This window comes from Fistularia commersonii, chromosome 17 (assembly GCF_037954325.1).
Source record: "Fistularia commersonii isolate RoL2024-O1a breed Wild chromosome 17, RoL_Fcom_v1.0, whole genome shotgun sequence".
NCBI lineage: Eukaryota > Metazoa > Chordata > Actinopteri > Syngnathiformes > Fistulariidae > Fistularia > Fistularia commersonii.
In genome coordinates this window covers 10,574,147-10,594,716 of record NC_141300.1, presented here as the reverse complement: position 1 = coordinate 10,594,716, position 20,570 = coordinate 10,574,147, and the positions used below count along the sequence as shown (strand labels likewise).

The following is a 20,570-nucleotide window of genomic DNA, read 5'->3' as shown; positions in this document are numbered from 1 at the left end:
TCCTCTTTTCATCCACCGACTGGTTTCTGGCTGCAGGGGGAAGACAGAGAACCTGGGGAGAATCCACACAGGTACCGGGAGAACCAAGGAACGGGAGCCCTCTGGCTGCAGAACGAGAGGTTCGACAACCACAGTGGCGTTCTAGCATTTAAAAATGTTGGTATCTTGAAAGGCATTGAACACAGAAACTACACTGAGACCTCAGACTAGGTGGCATATATATACTGTGTATTCATATATTAAATAAAGCCAAATGAAAACTTTGGATTGGTCCATTAATAGGAACATTAGTCATGAATCAATAATCTTAAAAAAAAGCATGAAAAAAAAAAAAAGAACAAAAGGCCAGTTCAGATTGAAAGCTTGATCCCCATTTGTTTCCAGGCCCTCCTGCTGAACCTCTTCTCTGTGAGGTTTGCTATAATCAGGGTCATTTTCTCCAGTGGATGTGAAGGACTCTCTCTCTCTTTCTTTCTCTCTCTCTCAAAGAAACAGCTGGTCGATGGGAGACAATGACCCAAAAAAGAAATGTCGGACGTTGCATCTACCCGGCTGTGGAAACATAATCTTCGTTTTTGGAACATGTGGGTTTCATCATTTTTTTTAAAAATCCTCTCATTCATTTCCACACAACTCCAAGCATGGTTTGATGGAATTTTTGTTACCACGGTAACTCAAAACGTCAAGTCATTCTGCACTTGTCTGTAATCCAGACGTTGTTTTTTTTTCTACAGTTGCACTTCATTTTTTTTTTTAATTTTTTATTTTGTATAATTTGTGCATTAAGCTGATTTAGTGATTTTAATCAAACACTTTGCTTGTGTCTCGTTTTTTTTTAATGATATATATATAAAACAACCAGGTTTCAGACTGATAATTCAGTACATACATTTTGCATTTCTTATGCCATTTTTTTTTTTGTCTTTTACATAGAATTTTTGGTAATTCCTCACTATCATACTATCAAAGTGAACTGAAGTTCAGGGTCCAATATGGAAACTTTTTGTCGTCGATGCCAGAAAACATCGACCTTGAACAGCCAGTGGGTGAGGTGAAACTAAGAACAAATAAGGCTGCTATAAAACCCGATCAATTTACCAGTTGATCAGGTTTTATAGATGATTTTTTTCTTGATTGGTTATAATACAAAAAACTGTAAAAACTTAAGTTGATCATGGTTTAATTTCAGGCCAAGAAATTGTCAGACATGACATAGGAGGCGGCATGTCACGCTCACACATGGATCCACAGATGGAAAACATGGCAGAGGACGGCCATGTTTGCCCAGTGGGAGAGAAAGAGCGAAGGTCATTCCTCCTGCTCTGCCTACTAGAGCAGCGGATAAGGGGGACAAAAGGAGTAATGTGTCAGGGGTTTTCTGGACCCTCTTTGGCAATTTCAAACAGGTCGGTGTAAATGTGCTAAATCGGGAAAAAATAATCACCACTTCAACCTACCTACTTCAACGTTTAGGGAAGCTTATTTGAAATAACCTCTCAGAAAATTCTGTCATCTGATTTCAAAACCATAAGCAAATACAGCATGATGTATGATCTACTCCAAGTTAAAACAAAAAAAAAATCACTTTGCAAACATGCATCTCTCTATGTCAGTAGTCTTTGTCCTGTTCTGTTTCAAAAGATCGAAAAGTGAAAGTTTAATGTCTACACATCAGAGGGATTGTGTATTTGAATATTTATTTTAAAAAAGCTGAACAGTTTGATGTCACGGTGTGGTATTGCATCGAAGCAGGTCGAGCGTTAGAGGCCGTGCAGAAAAAACCAACGGATACCACACGCAGGGTGAACGTTAGGGCAGGACGACGATCTTCTTCTCCAGCTTCTGCTTGGGGAAGACGAGCCTCCTCATCACGTCGTCCAGCTCGTCCAGAGCCAGCTGGGCGTGCAGCACCGCCACGTCGTCCCGGTCCGAACGCACCACCTGCTTTAGCGCGCGGTACAGGTCCAGCAGGACGTGGCTGAGGACCTGCAACGAGGGGGCAGAGAAGACGTGAAGGACTGAAGACTGCAAGAGAAATAACAGATTACGTCAAATAATCCATATACATCTCCCTGATTGTTGAAGACCGTCAGAGTCCACAATGCATGTATGACGGCACACCCGCAAACACATCTCAACAGTCGCATTCAGCCCTTTTCCAATTAGTTTATTTCCGTTAATAAAAAAGTAATTAATAATAGTCGATAAACCAAAGTGCTGCGTATCGGAGATTTGGTCCAGGGCCGCAAACTGATCATCATGATCAGTCAGGATTTAGAGTTATGGGGAACGAATTAATACCTGAAAAGTGAATAGAGTGTGTTTTGCGTTGCGAGACGCTGTTTAACCCATCCTGCTGAACTGCGTGTTCTCCACTGATGCGAATCGATCCCAGCGGGACAATTCGTCTTCCTCCTGGTTCCTGCACCGTCACCGGAACACCTGCCTCTTAGAAGCCACGACAACGGAGCTTCTGATCTGCGTTCGGCCCCAAATAACCCTTGAGTAAATGACCTTTGACATTACCCGCGCGGGAGGTCATCCATAGTCCTATATAATCGGCTGTTAAAAGAGGAGGAGGTGTCTAGTCTGGACTTAATGAAAACCTACAACACCGAGCCCTTTGACCACCGGGTTTCAGAACATCTTCATCACAATAGAACCCTTGATGAAGAGGCTGCGGATGAGTTTTTTTTTTTTTTAACGAACACCTGTCCAACTCCTGTGCTGCTCCTTGGCCTAACCTTTGTGTGGCGGTCTGCCGGTGTGTGTCTGTTCTCATGTGTCCGTGTGTGTCATTAGTCCCATGCAGCTGCTGCAGGGCCGCCTCTTTCCAGCTGTTCCAGTAATTACAGGATGTGGCCGGAGACCAGCAGCTGGACAGGGGACTGACTGTGCGGCCGCTCTGCCCCGGGCCGAAGGGCACCGGGGAGAACAAACAGGCGAGGATTCATTTATGCAACGTTTCGAAAAACTAGTAGACGGTTCTAGAAGAACAGAAATGACATTGTGGCTCGAGGGAGACGTTAATTTGTCGTTCAATTTGACCGAAAAATAGGCTGAGCCTTACCGTAATTTTATTTGACGTTTATGTGATATTTCAAAAAAAAAAAAAAAAAAAAGAAATACTAACGGTAGTTGGACGGAGACAGTGATAATAATCTAATTCTCATGGAAATGACTTGCCAAAAAAAAAAAAAGAAAAAGGAAAAAACCCTGCACTTTTTTCTATTTGACACCAATTACTTTAACTTTGGTGGAAACTGCCTGTTGTAATCCATGACTGGGAATATTTATGGCTCCAGAGCCAAAGTGCGTATTGCTTCCCCGATTTGAGAAACATTGCAAAGGGGTTTAAGCGTCTTCCAGCTGCCTTTAGAACCATTTTTATTACGTTTGGCAAGATTTACTGATCAAACCGGTGTGAATGCAAACTGCAGAGGGAGTGTCCCTTCCTGTGTCTGGTGAGAAGCTACCATTTAGGCCTGTGATGACCGGAGGGAAGCCGGGACAAGATTACAGGACCCGTCAAGCCATGGAAATTCACACATGCTGCTTTTGCGATTTCACCTGCTCCCGGCCACAACAGGCGGGTTGTAAATATCGCTCTGAGCGCAGCGGATGCGAACCAGTGCCACCATCCGTGGCCTCTCAGCCATTCCTTGACATCATAGGTCTTCTTGAGGATGTGGGAAAGTCCAAAAATAGCTGGACACTGGATGAGTGAAGGGCCTGAACCCTCTCAAATAAAGGGATTATTTCCCTGAAGAAGCTGAACAATGGAAGGAAAAGCCTTTCTTTTTTCGTTGGTTCAGTTTTATCTGCTAATGAGCAGAGAGACGAGAAGAAATTGAAAAATAAAAAGAAACCGATTTACTTTTTCTTTTTGAACCGGTTGGATTGTTACTGTTTCAGCTAAGAAACTGCAACCCCTGTGGAGAAACCTGAAGGCATCACATCTTGCCAGTCCCGGTGGAATATTACCCGCTACGAAGCCCTTCTTCCTGGTGTCGGACAAAGGATGGCAGATGAAGGCTTTGTGAGGGCGACAACGAAAGCAAACACTGTGTGATTGATTCCGCCTTTCCCAACAGTCAACGGGGAAAATTACAGACAGAGTCAATGTTTAAACTTCACAAGCAATTAAAGGCCCTAGGAATGTCCCTCTCTCGATGCCGGTTTAATTTTTATTAGCAGAAAATTTCCAAGAGGAATCCGTTCATGCAGTAAAAAAATCAACAAACAGGTTCAAGGTTGTCAAACAGACACACACACATTTTATCTGTTGCTGATATTGGACTCCGACCTGAGCATCGGTGTCAGTAAATGTTGTTTCTAATCACGACGTTGCCCATCAAACACCTGATTGGTTCGACGTGCCTTCATTACCAGCATTGTTAAAGGCACGTCTTTTTGCTCAACTGGATCTTTTTTAAATTAATTAAATTAAACCAAAAGTCTCCGTAAATAAAAACATAACGGTGAGTGTATCAGTGTCGGAATGAAATGTGCGCGAGTGTGTTCGTACCTGGGTGGTTTTGTCGCTGAGGCCTCGGAGCAGGAGGGCGATAACGTGGACGGCGGCTCTCCTCACCTCCACCTCCTTCTCAGTCCTTATCAGGGCTGTCAGGCAGGAGCTCAGCTTCACCGTGAAAACACACACACAGATACACACAAAATTCAATAAGAAGGATTTTAATTCATTTTTGAAGCTTTTTCCATGATTCCCTTGTCTGTGTATCTGCCCTCACCTCCTGAGCCAGCGGGCCCAGTGCATAGTCCAGTCTCTGGCAGAGCTCCCCCAGGTTGGACAGGCTGCTGGCTCGCATACTTGGGTCCGGGTCTCTGGTTCCCCGCAGGAAGACGGACACCAGGGGCCGGCCGAGATGAGGCGCCAGCTCCCCTGGAGGAAACGCCCGGCTCACACAGGTGAACAACAAAAAAAAAAAAAAAACATGCCCAACCGATAACCGGTATTTTTCAAAAACATCAAATGAAACCGTGCCGACGTCAAAGAGAAATAACAGCTGGTTTAGAAGGCGTGTGTTGTCATACTTTTGCGCCAAATCCAATAGGGGATATTTGATTTGGTATATAGACAAACATTTCAAAGAATGGCAAAATAAAATCACATCAGAAAGAGACTAAGGCAGAACCGGGTCTTTGGGAGAAGCTAATGTTAAAGGCTGATCTACGAATTTCAATTACATTTAAAAAAATGTTTTAATTGCAACATTGATAATGTAAAAGGTGACTTCTTTTAATGTCTTGTAGCTGCTTCATTTTAAACATTTCACACTCGTGTCAATCTTATTTTGACGATTAGCTAATTGTTATATTCAGAAGTATAATTTTTTATTTTTTCTTGTGTTTTAGAATACATTTTTCTTTAAATTTAAGACCTAAGACCTTAAAACACTTGATAGCCTTAACCTTGACAATTTATATTTTATTGTATTTCTTATTCTCCCTCCTTCCTACTATTATCTATTATTGTTATGTTTTGGCTTGAAACTCTGGCACAACAATTTCCTTCGGGGTAAATAAAGTTGTTCTTATCTTATCTTAAATTTGCAAGATGTGTCACAGAAGTCGACATTCTGAAATGATGTATAAAGTGTGTACCACCGCATTGCAAAGAGACAATCTATTCTTGCCTTTTGGAAGAGGAAGGTGAGTTGTTTGCAAGTGTGTGTGTTTGTTGGCAAGATGCGGGAGGCGATGGCCTTAAATCTAACTAAGTTAAACACGTCGTGTTTGAGTTGACAGTTCAGTTGGCAGACGTACAGATGGCCAGGGTTTGACCACGGCGAGGAGGCGACAAGCGGGTAGAAGTCACAGTGCATGAGTGGTGTGTGTGTGTGTGTGTGTGTGTGTGTGTGTGTGTGTGTGTGTGTGTGTGTGTCTGACGTCTGCAGGGATTTAGATAGCTAATTTAGCCTGGTCCAGAAAAAAAAACAAAAACAAAACAGACACTCCATCTGATCTATTTAACTCGCCATGGATTGCTCTTTCAGAACATCGACACTTTCCCAGAACTGCAAGACTGGAGCACAAAACACACACCAGCTCAGCTGTCCTTTGCATCTCAACACTGCCGCTGTGTGCATCAACCTCTGTTTCGAGCGTGGACAGATGCTGCGCTCCCACAGCTGTCCCACTTTTGACTCAGTAAATCGCATTCCCTTTTCGGTGGAGCTTCAACTTTGGGCAACTTTGCGTTTGCTTTTCTGCGAGTGCATTTTACCCGGAGTTATGAACATTTTACAAATGGCAGCCTAGCTTTGTGTGATGATGTCTGTGTGTGTGTGGGAAGGGGGGTCAAGTCAAACAGAGGCTCTCTGGATGTGTCTGCAGCAAACTGAAGGTCTATCCAAAGACATAAACGCCCCGATTGTTCTTAGAAAGTGGTACGATGGTAATCTGGCACATAAAACCAGAGGCTGGAAAAAGAAGAGTCAAACAGGGTCTTTTTTTTCTTATGGTGGCAAACTTCTAATACACAGGGGCCCTTCTGAAGAGACGTGTGCAGGAAACAAGCCTTCACTGTGGCCCTGGATGTGTGGACATGTCCATGCTTAGACATGTAACCCTAACATGGATGCATCCGTATCTTTTACTCCTCTCAAAGAGCTGAAGTTACAGTTGGGGGAAAAAAACATAAACCATTTATTCGGTTTTCCCTCCAGAAATGCCGAGGTTTGACATCAGCTGCCGATCAGATTAAAAACTAACAGGAGTTTTTTTTCCGTTTATGCAGCCAGCGGTCACTTAATCAGTTGAACCGGTGAGCTGATTGAAACGCTCAGGAGGTCAAAATGAAACTAGAATTTAAAGTAAAACCAGACAGACCTATAGGTTCTTTTTCACATTTTTAAGGGATAAATTCTAACATTCCGGGGTAATTTTCTTGCATTCTGGTGTCCACGTTGGTTCCACTAATCCTGTGTTTGCTTAGCCCCTCTAGAAGATTTATGAGATGACATATTCTCATGTTAAAGAGTCTTAATGGAGAATTCTGTTTACAAAGGTGGTAAAATAAGGGAGGGGGGGTTAAAGGGTCTGGAGGGGTGCAAGAACACCATCCCACAAGGCAGTGTGGATTTTCTCTTCTTGGTTCAATCAAATTCTGATTCGACCATCTGAACGTTTACGTCAGGGAATAGAAATGGTTTTCCAATCTCGAGCTGGTGTTGTTTTGTATCTACCTCGGCTTCGCCCGGTCTCACAACTCACTAAGCGTTAAAGACCTTTAAATGTCAGATGTTGCTCATCTGGATAATGTCAGTGTGTGTTTGTGACATCGCCATCCTATGTAGGGTGGTTCTCGGTTCGAAACACAATTCAACAACAGTGATTGGTCCCTGAATGTGCTGTGAGCAGTGTATGAATGTGTGAATCTGCAGCTGGACATCCAGCCATGCCAACCTATTGGCCTCTACAAATACCCAGGGAAAACACTGCATAGTGGGAGTAAAATTTGCTGAAATAATCTAGCTGCAGTCTTGTAAATAGTGATTCTGTAAGATTCAGTCTTTGTGAAATCTCGATCTCAGACTAGGCTGCGACGGAAAACTCTAAAATCCTGTTTTTAGATGTGAGATGATCGTTTTCTACGGGTCTTCTCCAAATCTTTTCAGTCTTCTGATGTATGGGCGGCATTAGGGGTAATGAGGCTTGAGGGTGCTGACGCTGATGATGCTCACCCATGGCTCGGCTGGACCTCATTAGGACCTCCCCCACTTTAAGACGGGACTCTAGGGAGTGGCCTTTGTTGGATGTGGGGAGGGAAGGACCATGCTGGAAGTCCTTCAGGAGCCGCTCCAGGATTCTTTCGGGGTAGGAATCAGCCAGTGTGGCAAGACCTAAACATACAGTAGATTCAGTCCATTTGTCCTTTGGAATATCATGGTTAGGTAGCTTTCGGATGATGAGCTTTACCTTGAATGGCCGACAGGTAGATGAAAGAGTCTTCGTGTTCCAGGTTCTCCAGGAAAAGCTGGGGGTGGAAACAACCATGGGGTTGATTGCTCGGCGACAGACGCCAGCGTAAAACCTAATCCCGTTTGACCTCGATGGATCGAACACACTGCCGGCTGAGGTCTGACTGTGAGTGGAGCTAAAGAGGGTCAATACTGGCGTGACACCGAATATATTAAAGACTATCAAAGGGAATAATCCAAACACCACCCCCAGGTACAATATGGAGCCCCTGGGTCGAAGGTATGGAAGAGCCCCCCCGCGAAATATGACACAAAAGAGAAAAATTAATAAAGGGGCGTAGTTATCAAAGTTACACATAACGGGGGTGGGGTGGGAGGCTTCCCATGACACAGAATATTACATGAGTTATTGTTCTTTTGCTTTTCTTTCTTTGGAACATCTAAACCAGTCCCTGGATACCTTTGTTTCCTTGGGCTCCCAGAGGAAGGGGTCCAGCCGCCTCATTTATTATACATGTTTGCTCAGAACGTGCCAGGAGAGGCAGACAATACCATCACCAAGCTGCAGCGAAAGCTTCCTCGGATAGCCGCTGACCCGCCAGCTCTGGGCGCACCGACTACGATAAGGCACTCGTTAACATGCCTCGGTTTGTTTGCTCTTAAAATGTCCCCGGACGAGTACTGGATCGCGATAATGGTAATTGATCCCAGAGAGCTTTGAAGATGGAAAAGGTCAAACTAAAGGCCTTGTTTCCCCCCAAACTGTTGCCCGTGCGTACATACGCGCAGAGACTGGCCATTTTGTGAGCTGTTCTTTTCTGCTAATATAATAGTCATCTTTACCGAAAACTGTCTGAAAACTCTCAAATTAATAACAATTTTGCTTCAGAAGAAAAAAACCCACTTGGAAAATTGATCTGTTTTCCAGGAACTAAGACCAAGAATGTTCATGCATTTATAAAAAAAAATTAGCCCTTTCGAAAAAGCCCTTATCAGAGACCAAATTCCAATTGAGCTGGTTCTAATACAATGTGATACCCTTGGAAAGTTACCATAGCAACCATCTTCACGATCCTCAATTTTGCAGGGGGAAAAAAAAAGACGTTTTAAACCTTTTTCTGGACAGATGGTAGAGTCCACATTCAAAGTTGAGTCATTTCTTTGAACCACAAGTAACGACAAATTATTGAAAGGAATAAAAATGTAATAAATAGGTTTTGCTAATAGCTTTGCCTAACTGAAGTGAAGACATCCAAAACATTTTTGGGAGGAGGAAGCTGATAATACACTCTTTATCCCAACTGGGCAGAACTTCTTCCTCTACAAGGCTCCACAAGTCTAAGGCCACATTACGGATTAAAAAAAAATGGCGCGGATAAACCTTCTGGAGGGACGCTATTTTTTTTACCTCGTATCAAAACACCTCCATATTTTTCATTGGTTATTGATTTTCAAGGTGGAGTGGTGTACTACGAATACAAAATAAATCCGAACAAGCAAAGGCCTTGAATTTTGACCTGTTGGCCAAAAGGGGCCACTGTATTTTTTTTTAAAGCGAAGGAACCAAATGCTGCTTTCAATGAAATTTTCCTTCCTAATGTCATAAAATGAACAAGAAAATATCAATAAAATTTCTCATTCATGATTTGGTCTCAGTCATCAGGATAGAATGACTGAAAAGTGAGACTCACAGTGAGGACCTTCTCCTGGGCCTGCACGGCCTCCGGGTCTCTGCTCTGCACCATCCTGGTCAAGGCCCTGAGGGCGAAGGCTCTTGTTGGCACCTCCGGATCACATGCCTCCAACATCATATCAGAGAAGGTCTGAGTGGAAGGGCGGGGGTCGGCGTCGGCCGAACGTCTTGCGCATCCTTCCGGAACCAGTCCGGCTGCAGCTCTTTTGCTCTCCGGCAGAGGCGGATGAGGACGAGCTCCAGCATCTTTGGCTTCGGTTTCCAGCTTGTGTTTTTTATCTGGATGCCCGTCGCTGTTCTTTGGCGGTTTAGAGTCTTTGTGGGGTTTATCGGCAGCCACGCGGAGCTCTTGGGGCTGGTAGGCCCCGTGGGTGGCGATGACGGCTCTGAGGTTGGAGGCTAGCTCCTGGACCAACACATCGGGGTGTTTCTCTGACAGCGTGAGCAGCGGCGGGAGAAGTCCGGACATGGAGGAGTAGTCGTCTGCGGTGAGCTGGAAAAGCCAGGGTTGGTCAGGAGACTGGGAGGCTTCCAAAAAGCACAACATTCTCATTGAATTAATGTTTTTTTTTTTTTATAGTTTTTTCCCCCTGGCAACCAAAGCAGTACAATAGCATAGCTTCCATGATAACTTTTATTCCTATTGTCAGTGCCATTAAAACTTCTGCCTTCATTGGAGCAAAACCATTTATCTCCGCGGTGTTATTAATCCTGTGAGCTTCAATGTTGGAATTTCCACGGGTATTTTGATGCCAAATTGAGTGGGTTTGGACACATGAAGTGGAGGGAGAGTTAGGTTTGTTGGAGATGGAGCTGCCAGGTAGAAGGAAAAAGAGAGGACCGAAGACATTTGTGGATGTGAACGTCTCAAAGTCAAAGTCAGCTTTATTGTCAATTTCTCCACATGCACTAGACATACAGAGGAATCGAGAATACCTTTCTTACTTTTCAATGGTGACATGAAATAAACAAAATAATAATGGTGCACATTAACAGTAAAGTGCGCAATAAACAAACATGAAACTATTAAGTATAAAGTGCACACAGATGCAATCTACCAGTGCTTGGGTGAAAAGATGATCAGAGATTTAACGGCAAATTAACCTAAAATGTATAAATTCATGTAATTTGAAGTTGGATATAGAGTAGCAGCAGTCTTCTGTAAATCTGAATGCAAAAAACAGTCATTAAGTAATACCACACAATAACAGGTGAGAAAATGTCTCACCACATCTCACTTGGCGATGTTGATTCGTATTTAGGGATGGCCAGGATTAAGTATCGTTTCTTTGGATCTGTATTTGCTTTTACACGGCTCTAGAGATTGGCAGCCAAACATGTTCAACTATGATATTAAAATTGTTATTGGAAAAAAAAATAACGATTGTGTTCAATCTCTCACACGTAAATCAATTTACACTGATCCAAGTGTGCAAAATGCAATGTGTAATTTTTAATTTATTTTTAATTAAGCAAAAATAAACCGTGACCAACTGTTACCTTTTGAAAAACTGCATATTACGTGTAGGTTAAAGAGGTACCTGGGGTCCGGAGAGCAGGGTGGCCACCAGCCCCATCCCCATGCTCAACGTCTGGCTCTCGACTGGGTTTCCTGAAATGGAACCAGGGGCCTGATCCAGGCCGATGCAGGCCCTCTGAAGCAGGGACACCACATAGCTCACCACCTAAATGCAACAGGCACATAGATGTGACACATAACTGTGGGAGTTGCACACAGAAAAAAAAAGGACAGATCTGAGTTCAACCTTTGAAGGGTGTATGGAGAGGCACCAATTTGCTAATACCAAATAAATGGCAGGTCGGCGGTTGCTCTGGGAAAGTTTGGAGCATATTTTGCCTGTGTTTTCATGGAAGGAAGTGCCAAAAAAACGTTTAATCCATATAAAGTCATCCAAAAAGGTGAGACGGCTAAAAATAAAAGCTTATCCAATCAAGTGACTCCGGTTTATCAGAGACGTTTCTTAATCTGTGAGGGACAGTTAAGTTTGTTGGCCCCAGCAAAGCAGCGGGCTGCTCACACATCCCTCCACCAAACACCCATGCAGCCCCCTTCCTCAGCACGCACTCTATTTTTGGGTAACGGCATGACTCAAGGTGGCCTGCTTCCATTACAGCTACTCCCTGGGGGACGCAGGCTGATTTCAAAAAAATAAGCAGGACAAAAAAACAGCCGGATAGTTCCGGGAGGGTAAACCCAACAGAGGGGGACGTCGGGAGGGGTTTTCAGCCTGCAATCTGATAGATAAAGATAATTCTTAAAGTAAATGCCCAACATGGATGCGCATTACAACAGGGTCACATCCGCCTGCTGGTCTTCATGATTTGTGCCTCCTACATGAGCTTGAAAAGGTTTGTGACTTTTTCGAAAGAAACAAAAAGGTATCGGCAGTTCTTACGCGCCTCTCAGACGTCGGAGTGGGGAAACAAAACCACAGGGATAAACCTAGCATTGGTTCTGATGGCAGAAAATTGTCATTTGATAACATTTTGATTATTCTTCCACCTCGATGCAAAATACAGGCTGTCGTCTGGTGAAAAAAACCCGCTCCCTTCAGTCTCACCTTCAGTCGATAACAATGGCAACGACTGCCAACTTCATATCTTAAGACTGAACTCATTTATTAAGACCGTATCGACTTTGGCCTCGAAATCTGTCCAGAGCGCCGAAACACCAGGCTCTGGCAGGTCACAGGGACGCCAGAGATAATATGAGATATGTCACACTTATTTTTTTTTCAAATGCAGCCACTGGGTTTATGCAAGATCCCCTTCATTCTTTGTGCATGTGTGTGTGTGTGTGTGTGTGTGTGTGTGTGTGTGTGTGTGTGTAGGCATCTGTCGGATGCTGAAATGAACAGAAATGTTTCTTCTTGCAGGCTTGTTACAAGTGAACTACAAATTACACATAAATAGTAGAAAAAGGACTACAAAAATGGGGAAAAACTTGAGCTAGCAGGCTGGTGGCCCCCACTGAAGTCAATCCGTCACTTCCTGTAGAGGGCTGCCACCTGTTTCCTATATGGTGACATTCAGTTTCCCTGTGACTAAGGTTCTGGGGGGAAAAGTTATATTATAAGTTAAGTTATATTATACAATCCTGCTCCAACTGCTGGGAATCACCAGCCTCTGCTCACCTGCGTGATCTTCCTTAGCAGCACCGAGTGCTGTACCGTCTCCACCATTATGGCCAGTACTTGAAGCGAAGCAAGGCTCCGGCCTTGCCTCTGCAGCCGCTGCTCTGCCTCCAGGAGCGTTGTGGAAGAGGTGTACAGTACCCTTCCGTCCTTTTCTTCTTCTTCTTCTGCTGCTTCAGAAGCCCAGCTGGTGAGGTCCTATGGGGGAAGAGGGCAGGGAATCATTTTTATGCGATTAATAATCTTTCAACGTTAGTTTGAAAACAACTATTTTGAGATGGTGAGCTTGAATGAAAAGCATTGCAAAAAGACAAAAAGAAAGCCTGCGGCCATCTTTTTTAAAATTCTAAATCGGGATTTGATACCTTTTAAAACAAAACTGAAGGATTTTTTTTCCAGACTCATTACATTGAAGCCTTTAAAAGCATTTTAAGACTACGTAGAAACAGCAATCCGATGACAAGGAGAACTGACAGGTGATGAGTCTGAGTACTTTCCATGTGGATCATGAACATACGTGTCAAGGATCATACATCTGCTGGCAACGGTATTTTACGATCAACGTGACAACCACAGGAAGCTCTAGAGCGCAGTGTCTTTATTTCCTCACTGCAACCAGCCGACGAATCAGATCTCAGCTGACTAGAGCCCTTCCAAATAATTAATCTCCGGTAGACCACCAAGGAGCAGCCCCCCAGTAATTTCCGGGAAATAATATTGAGCATTCGACCATTTAAATCTTCCTGTAGATGTTGGCTGATCAATAATGATAGATTATCTGACAGTGGGATTTGAAGACGTTGAATGAGGAGACAGAAACTTCTCGAAGCCCATCCGTTCGACGAGACGTAAATTACCGAAACCTCATAAAGCCTGAAAAACAAAGATTGATAAATTGTACACCGACTTGACCTTTAGTTGGCGGTGCAAAAGCACTTAGTTGGCTTGTTTCTTAAACAATTAACCATATGAACCAGTATTACATAATTACAGAGGGTAATCCATTCGCCAAATGAACAAATGTGTGATTTTTCCCTGTGAACACAAACAACAAAACACAAAATCAACTCCAGAAATTACCATTGAGAAATCAGATAATTCATAACACCTAATTTATTAAGTTTTAATTGTATATGTATTCATTTTAAGCAACTTTGATTTGTCAGCCTTTTTTCTTTAAATTCAGTGTATCTTATGCAAATGTAAAGTACTAGCGGCATCCCTTATTTTACGAAAGCAACCATTATTATTCATATAAACATAATGATAATTATGAAATGTGGAGTTTGCATGTTCTCCCAGTGTCTGTGTGGGTTTCCTACTCCAAATGAATGGTTGCAACAGATAATACAGGATGAGATAACTTTATTGATCCCACAACAAGGAAATTCAACTGTCACAGCTGCATTACTGGGTAGAAAAGTGTGCAAATAGTAATAATAGGGAAGAAAATGCAAATAGAGGATACAAATACAAATGAACAAGACTATGTACAATATAAACAATAGAAAACAAAATATAAAAAACATGAAAAGAAAAAAGATAAATGCCTTGCACAGTGAATGGTTATCGAAATAACAGTGCACAGTAGATGCGGGGACTAAAAATTTATTGATAATGAGTATAGTATGACCATTAAGGAGTGTGAATGAGGGAAGGAATGGTTATTTGTCACTATATGTTTGAGTGGGTGAGTGAATGGTTGTATGTGAGGGACTGGCGACCGGGCCTCAGTGAACCCTTGGGTGGCCCCTCGCCACCCGACTGCAGGATAAGCAGTGCAGCCGATGAATGATTGAATGAACAAAATGAACACCAGGATGCTCTGTATTACTAAACTGCTTGCTGAACGCACCCACGTGTAAAGATGGCATGAAGAGTTGCTTCATCTCGGCGAGCATGTAAAATGCTAAAATGTCAAATTCTTGAATTAAGCATTAAGCTGACAACTAACCGAGATCAGATGAAGAGGCGACGGCTCACCTGAAGCAGGTACAGGAAGAAATCCCCTGGCAGGTCGCTGCCTTTGAGTTCGCCCAGCAGCTGCAGTAGACACTCCGTCCTCCACTGCTCACCTGACAGCTTCTCGTACAAGGCCTCGTCCTCGTCCCTGGGCGTGGGACAAGGAAACGTCAATCATCACACGGGAAAATCCGACAAAATGAAAATTTAAGGTAAAGTGTGGGATCCGATGACAAATCGGTGCTTCAAGTCATCCGTTCATCGACGCTGCGTGTCTCACCTTGGAGTGTCTCCGCCAACCAGTCTGACACCCCCGTTGCTGCCAGCGGTGAAGTAAAGCTCCGGCGTCACTTGACTCTCCTGCCCCTCCAGACCAGAGAGCTGCCTCAGCACCGGCAGGGCGGCGGCGCTGTTGCTGTGGCTCAGGTACCACAGCAAGATCTCCCTGCAGGGGGCGCTGTGGAGCCAGAAACGCAAATTTGCACATTTGCATGCAGACAGATTGCATTTGGTTAGTGTCTTGTAAATTTAAAAAAGTGATAATAACATGAACTGCATAGTCAAAATGTAAAATGACCTGAACTACAACACATCATTAGTAAAATGGCTAATACCACCTGCTAGTGGATGCAACCATTGTTGTTGTCCATACGTTGCTCATTCACTGCCTTAAACTTGTAACTCCGTAAAGGAAATAGAGCGTGAATTTGAACACAAAAGTTCTGAAAAACAGGCTCTGCTGAGATGTCTTTGAATTCAAAGAAAAAAAATTCCATCTGACACTGGATCACCATGATGTAATGGTTTGTTTGCAACTTGGGGGACCTCACAGTCGGTGTTTGTATGAAAGCCTACAATCAGGCTACTGAGCTACACCGCTATACTTCTTTTTTGGGGTGGTGAAAGTTAGACATTTTTCACCGCTCTTACAAAAGCATGAAAATAAACAAACTTCAAACCAAGTGTCATTCTGGGCTAAATTTACATCTATGTTGCATTTCCTCAAGGCTCACTAATTACCTTTTATAAAAAGATTTTCTCAAAAACACCTATTGTAATCCCTTCATGCATCACATATGTTCACTGCTACAAAAGCACCACTGTGCTGAAACAAAACCAACATCCAGATCCGGCGTCGGGACACTCCTTGGAAATAGTCAATGCCTGGGCCAAGATTTGTGGGTGAAAATCCCGGCTAAAAATGTGGAAAGAGGCTCACCGAAGGTGGGAGACGTTACGTTTGGTGAAACAGAAGATCGCAAAGATGACAGGGAGAATTTCTTCCAGAGCTCTGAGGAGGGGGGCTGACGGGCTGTTGCCCACCACCCAAACCTGAAGAGACACGAGATCAACGGAACACCCATGAGACAATTCGAGATGCGTGAAAATAAAGTCAGTTCTGGTGTTTCCAGGGAAATGGTGAGTGAAATTGTGGTTTGCTTGAGTGATCAGAACCCAGGACCGCCCTGGAGGATCATTCTTCAAACTGTCACCTCTTTCGGGATTCTGATGACTTCTGTTGCGCACACACCTTTCTTGATAACGAGGAAATCCACGTGTCACATCATGAGAAGTAGAAGAAGAGTCTGTGTTACCTTATAAACATCCTCCACACAGCAGGTCAGCTCCCCTTCCTCCACAACAATGCAGGTCTCGCCCTCACCTGGTAAATACAATCAGGAGACAACAACATGAAACACAACGGATATTTTACATTCTTTGAGGGGATGGAGATCAACATTCCCTGCCCTTTTTACCAATTTGAATGGTTACTCCTTGACTCTTATTAATGCACTGAGCCTGCTCAGGTTTGTTGTGGCCCACTGAGTTGTTGAGCGGTTGGATTAATTTTCTGAACAGTTCTCATCTTTAAATAGATTTGCCATGAACGCAAAAGTTTTATTGACTGTTGGAAAGACGTGCAGCGGCAGGCAAGATGTCATGACTTTGTCTTCGCGTCTCCAAATGTCTCCAAATGTGGATGTGTCGCTGCGTAACTCACGGGTGGCAGCTGTGCAGCGACGCAGAGGCGCAAGAAGAGGAGTTAGCAGGTGTTGCTGGGCAAAGCTGGTCTTCTCCTCCACCATGCGGAGCGCCGCCCTGGTGGCCACAAGCTGAAACTGCAGGGCCGTCAGCTTGTCTCTGATGTGCAAAAGATCAAGGATCTGCGCAAACGCAAAACACATTTGGAAAACATTGTCCGAACACAGTATTTTGTGTCACAAGTTATATGGCAAAAACTGCTCAAAATTGAAAATAATTTGCCAAGCATTAGTGTGTCTGTTTGCATATTTGTCACCTGAGGGCAGACTTGTCTATAGTAACTGTCTGCTGAGGCGGACTGCTGGGGACAGGCAACCAGGATTCTTGCAACACTATCGCACTTCCTCACGTCAGACTCAGTGCCTGTGAGAAAGAGTGTGAGTGACTTGAAAATTGCCTGAAATGCCTGTTCTTTAAAAAGACCCCCAAAGATGGTCAAGCAGGTGACGATGAGGTTAAGTGTTCTTCACAGCTTGTGAGAAGCTCATTATCACTTTATATCTCTATTCAGCTCTCCTGCACCAGGATACTAGAGGCCTAATATTGACATATTTATAATTAAAGCATATGTTTTAATCCCGGTAAAAGTCACGTTCAGCATCCCTTAGAAATTTAAAATTTTCATTTGGAGATCCTTTATTCTGTTTCTCAGTTCAGCTACTGACTTCATGCCCCCACCTTTCCTCACCTGGCCCTCCCTCCAGAATGGCTCTGACCACAGCCTGGACGCCGTTAGGCTGCATAAGGCGCTCAGAGAGAAGCTGACCACACAGTCTCCTCAGCCAGGCAGGGGCCGCCCTGCTGCTGGAGCCGCTCGAGTTTCCTTTCGGACCAGACTAGAAAGATAGCCAACACACGATAAGAATGGAGGAGGGGGAAAAAAAACAAAAATTTCCAAATGAGGAAACATAAAAATCCTTGATAATTCTAGAGTCCAACAAATTCCTCAGTGCAGATACCAGGGCTCTGGATGAGACTGATTTATACAGTTTAGTCATTCAAAGTCGCATCCGCTAATCCCCCCTGCGCCTCCTCTCCTCTGCATACCTGTCTAAATGCAGCTTGCAGGATCAGCAGCTCCTTGACAACGACCGGTTGATACACTTTTCCCAGAAGACCTTTCAGCGCCTCCCTGCAGCTTCGACGCTCGTCAGCACTGAGTTCCTGCATCGGAGGAATTGAAACGGGAAGTGTCAAACTTATTTTCTAAGCCCTCATATAAGCGGTCTTTCAACTGTAAGTATATTCAAATGTATTTTCTGCCTGTTTCTACATCCTACACTCTTTTTTTGCACATGTAGACCACTCAACAACTGGAAGATAATGATTTATAGGTTCATCAATAATGAAAAAAATGATAATTGCACTGCTGGTTCAGTTATCTGACTCCATGATTCAGGTTTACATAACAACAATTCGAACATTTATCCCCACTACTCTGTTTACTTCTCAAGGCATGGATTATCAAATACTACAATACAGGTTTTGAATCCATACATCTCTTTTTTTCTCACTAGCTTTGGATAACATTATGGGCACAATATAAACTACTGACTGATACTTTCTTAAAAAAATAAAAGGAATATTAGGATGGACTTCCAATTTGGCGTTTCAGATTTATTGTCAAAAATAATGACAGTGTAAATACTCAGCAGCTTTGTATCTTATATCTGCAACTGCTAGTGAATGTCATGGCAACAACATGTTGAAACTAATCCAGGGGAGATTCCTGGTTTGGGGCAACAGAACTCCAATGTGACTGTATTGATAATGTAATATTTAATGGCCAAGTGAAAAATAGTAGTGTGAGATCTACTAGAATCCTGGTCGTAAAAACAGACACACAGTCAAACTGGACAGGCTGTGCCTGACTGACTGACTGACCGACCGACTACAAGCAAGACAATGCGAAGATGCTGTATCTTCACCTCCCCCGTGCTGCCTGCATCCGGCCGGTGCGGCTGGTAGCCCAATTGGCACAGCGCTGCCATCAGGTCTCCCAGGTGCCGCGTGAAAACCAGTGTGGCCAGAGAGGTCAGCTCTACCACGTGCAGCAAGACATTCGTGGTGGTGAGGAGACGTCTCGCTGCGACCGTCGATGCTTCGGCGCGGACCAGTTTTTCCACCAAGGCGCCAAAGGCTGACCTGCGACCCAGTGGAACCCCTACACCTGGAGCCAGGTACGGACACACCCCCAAAGAAAACACAAACTGGAGGGCCGCAGCCAGCGTCTTCTGCTGGGTGACGCTGAGGACATCAGGGGGTAGAGGCGGTGCCATCTCGGAGGTACGAGGTTTATTTGCAGGATGTGGGGTCCGCTGGAAAAGCGCCAGCTCTGCAGACAGGTGCTTCGACAGGGTGAGGAGAAGTAGGAGACCTTCCTGGACGAAATACCACGTCGCATCCTCTGTGTCGGAGGAGGAGAGCCAAGCAGCCCCGGCGATCACCTCCTCCCTCAGTCTCCGAACCTCCTCAAGGCTCTTCTCACTGTGGAGCTGCTCCAGAAGAAACGTCCTGTTGGTCCGCAGTGCTGCCAGGAGCGCCTCCTGCTGGGATGACTGGGCACCCCGTGCAGTCGCCTCTGCAGATGGGAAAATACGCAGAATAGCATAACATCTCAGCGCCACAGCTCGAAAACAGTAATTTACATACACACTGTGTGTCCCATGAACGCATCACGTAATAGCACGTCCGAGTACGACGCAATCAAACAAAACAACAATTTCCCTAAATTCTCGGAGGTGCCATAACACTTAGTTTTAATTCAAAACAAAACCGTGTCGTGCCTTTGCTTTACACGGTAAAAGTACTTAGCCCTTCAGTCTGAAATGTGTCAAAACAAATATTCAAAAACAAATGCAACGATACACTCTTGTTCCCACCCCTGCTCTGCTAACTTACCCCCGAGGGGTTTCGTAAGGATATTCAAAGCGGAGATAATGGCCGCAGTCATCTCAGGTAACCGTTAAAGAACTTATTTTAGTTTCTGGTGATAACTTGTGACGCTTATTGAAAAAAGAAAAAATAAGGCAGGCTTTACGAGTGCACTGACATCACTAGCCATGCTACTAAAAATATGTCAAACATGGCGCAGTGATTAGACGTCATGATGCATCACGCCGGGATTCATGGTGCGTTCACTGTAATTGGAAATTTGAACGTTACAGGCTCATGGTGCGTTCAATGTCGTTGGACATATGAAAATTACCAGAATCAAGTTCGGAACAAGTTGGTTTGTTCCGATTGCAGTCGGTATCTCTCCAAAAAATAAAGATAACTTTTAATAAATTCTACCAGAGAGAATTTATCATACCAGCGGAGTCAAAACATTGCTAAGATGCACTCTTTCAACCCGTTTATCATGAGAAATGTGTATTTTGCATTTGCATTTCGCATAAAAAAACACTGAAGGAATCCTGCAAAATGAGGATTAATGATTACCGTATGTGTTGCATATTATGGTAAAAGTTCACGTTTCATGTGCAACTACAAAAATATGCTAACAAGAGCATGGTAAGTTCAATAATTGGACAATATAGGAACAGAAAGCTGATCCCGATTAAAAAAATTACAATCAAATAAATCAATAAAGGTTTAGTAATGACTTGTGAATCACGCACTTCAGTAAATTTCTTGTTAATGTCCAGGTACGCTGTTGCTGATTATTAAGGAATTATCAATCAACACACTTCTCTGTGATTTTGATTCAGTGGAGACATTTTTTTAGTTGAATCATCAATTGTGGAGCCTTTTCATGTGTTAAGATTTGCTTTT

General features: G+C 43.8%; 1 protein-coding gene across 1 annotated transcript; it reads right to left on the bottom strand.

Moving 5' to 3' along the window:
- Positions 1-818: 818 nt before the first annotated feature.
- On the bottom strand, positions 819-19,867 carry tango6 (transport and golgi organization 6 homolog (Drosophila)). Its single transcript, XM_086163463.1, has 18 exons — positions 19,698-19,867; positions 18,725-19,377; positions 17,844-17,960; positions 17,485-17,632; positions 17,053-17,159; positions 16,756-16,918; positions 16,349-16,416; positions 15,973-16,085; positions 15,034-15,210; positions 14,775-14,901; positions 12,792-12,989; positions 11,178-11,321; positions 9,635-10,129; positions 7,942-7,999; positions 7,707-7,865; positions 4,752-4,903; positions 4,529-4,642; positions 819-1,986 (listed from the first exon to the last, which is right to left on the bottom strand). The coding sequence occupies exons 1-18, from the start codon at positions 19,747-19,749 to the stop codon at positions 1,810-1,812; spliced, it is 3,222 nt and encodes a 1,073-aa protein (XP_086019589.1). The 5' UTR covers positions 19,750-19,867; the 3' UTR covers positions 819-1,809.
- Between the last annotated feature and the right edge of the window lie 703 nt (positions 19,868-20,570).

Bases quoted from the DNA above. Each gene is read 5' to 3' on its own strand.
- tango6 (XM_086163463.1), bottom strand. From the start codon at position 19,749: ATGACTGCGGCCATTATCTCCGCTTTGAATATCCTTACGAAACCCCTC. The intron at 16,086-16,348 runs GTAACACAGACT...GTGTCTCTTCAG, and splicing joins GTGTGGAGGATGTTTATAAG to GTTTGGGTGGTGGGCAACAG. The intron at 14,902-15,033 runs GTGAGACACGCA...TCCCACGCCCAG, and splicing joins GTTGGCGGAGACACTCCAAG to GGACGAGGACGAGGCCTTGT.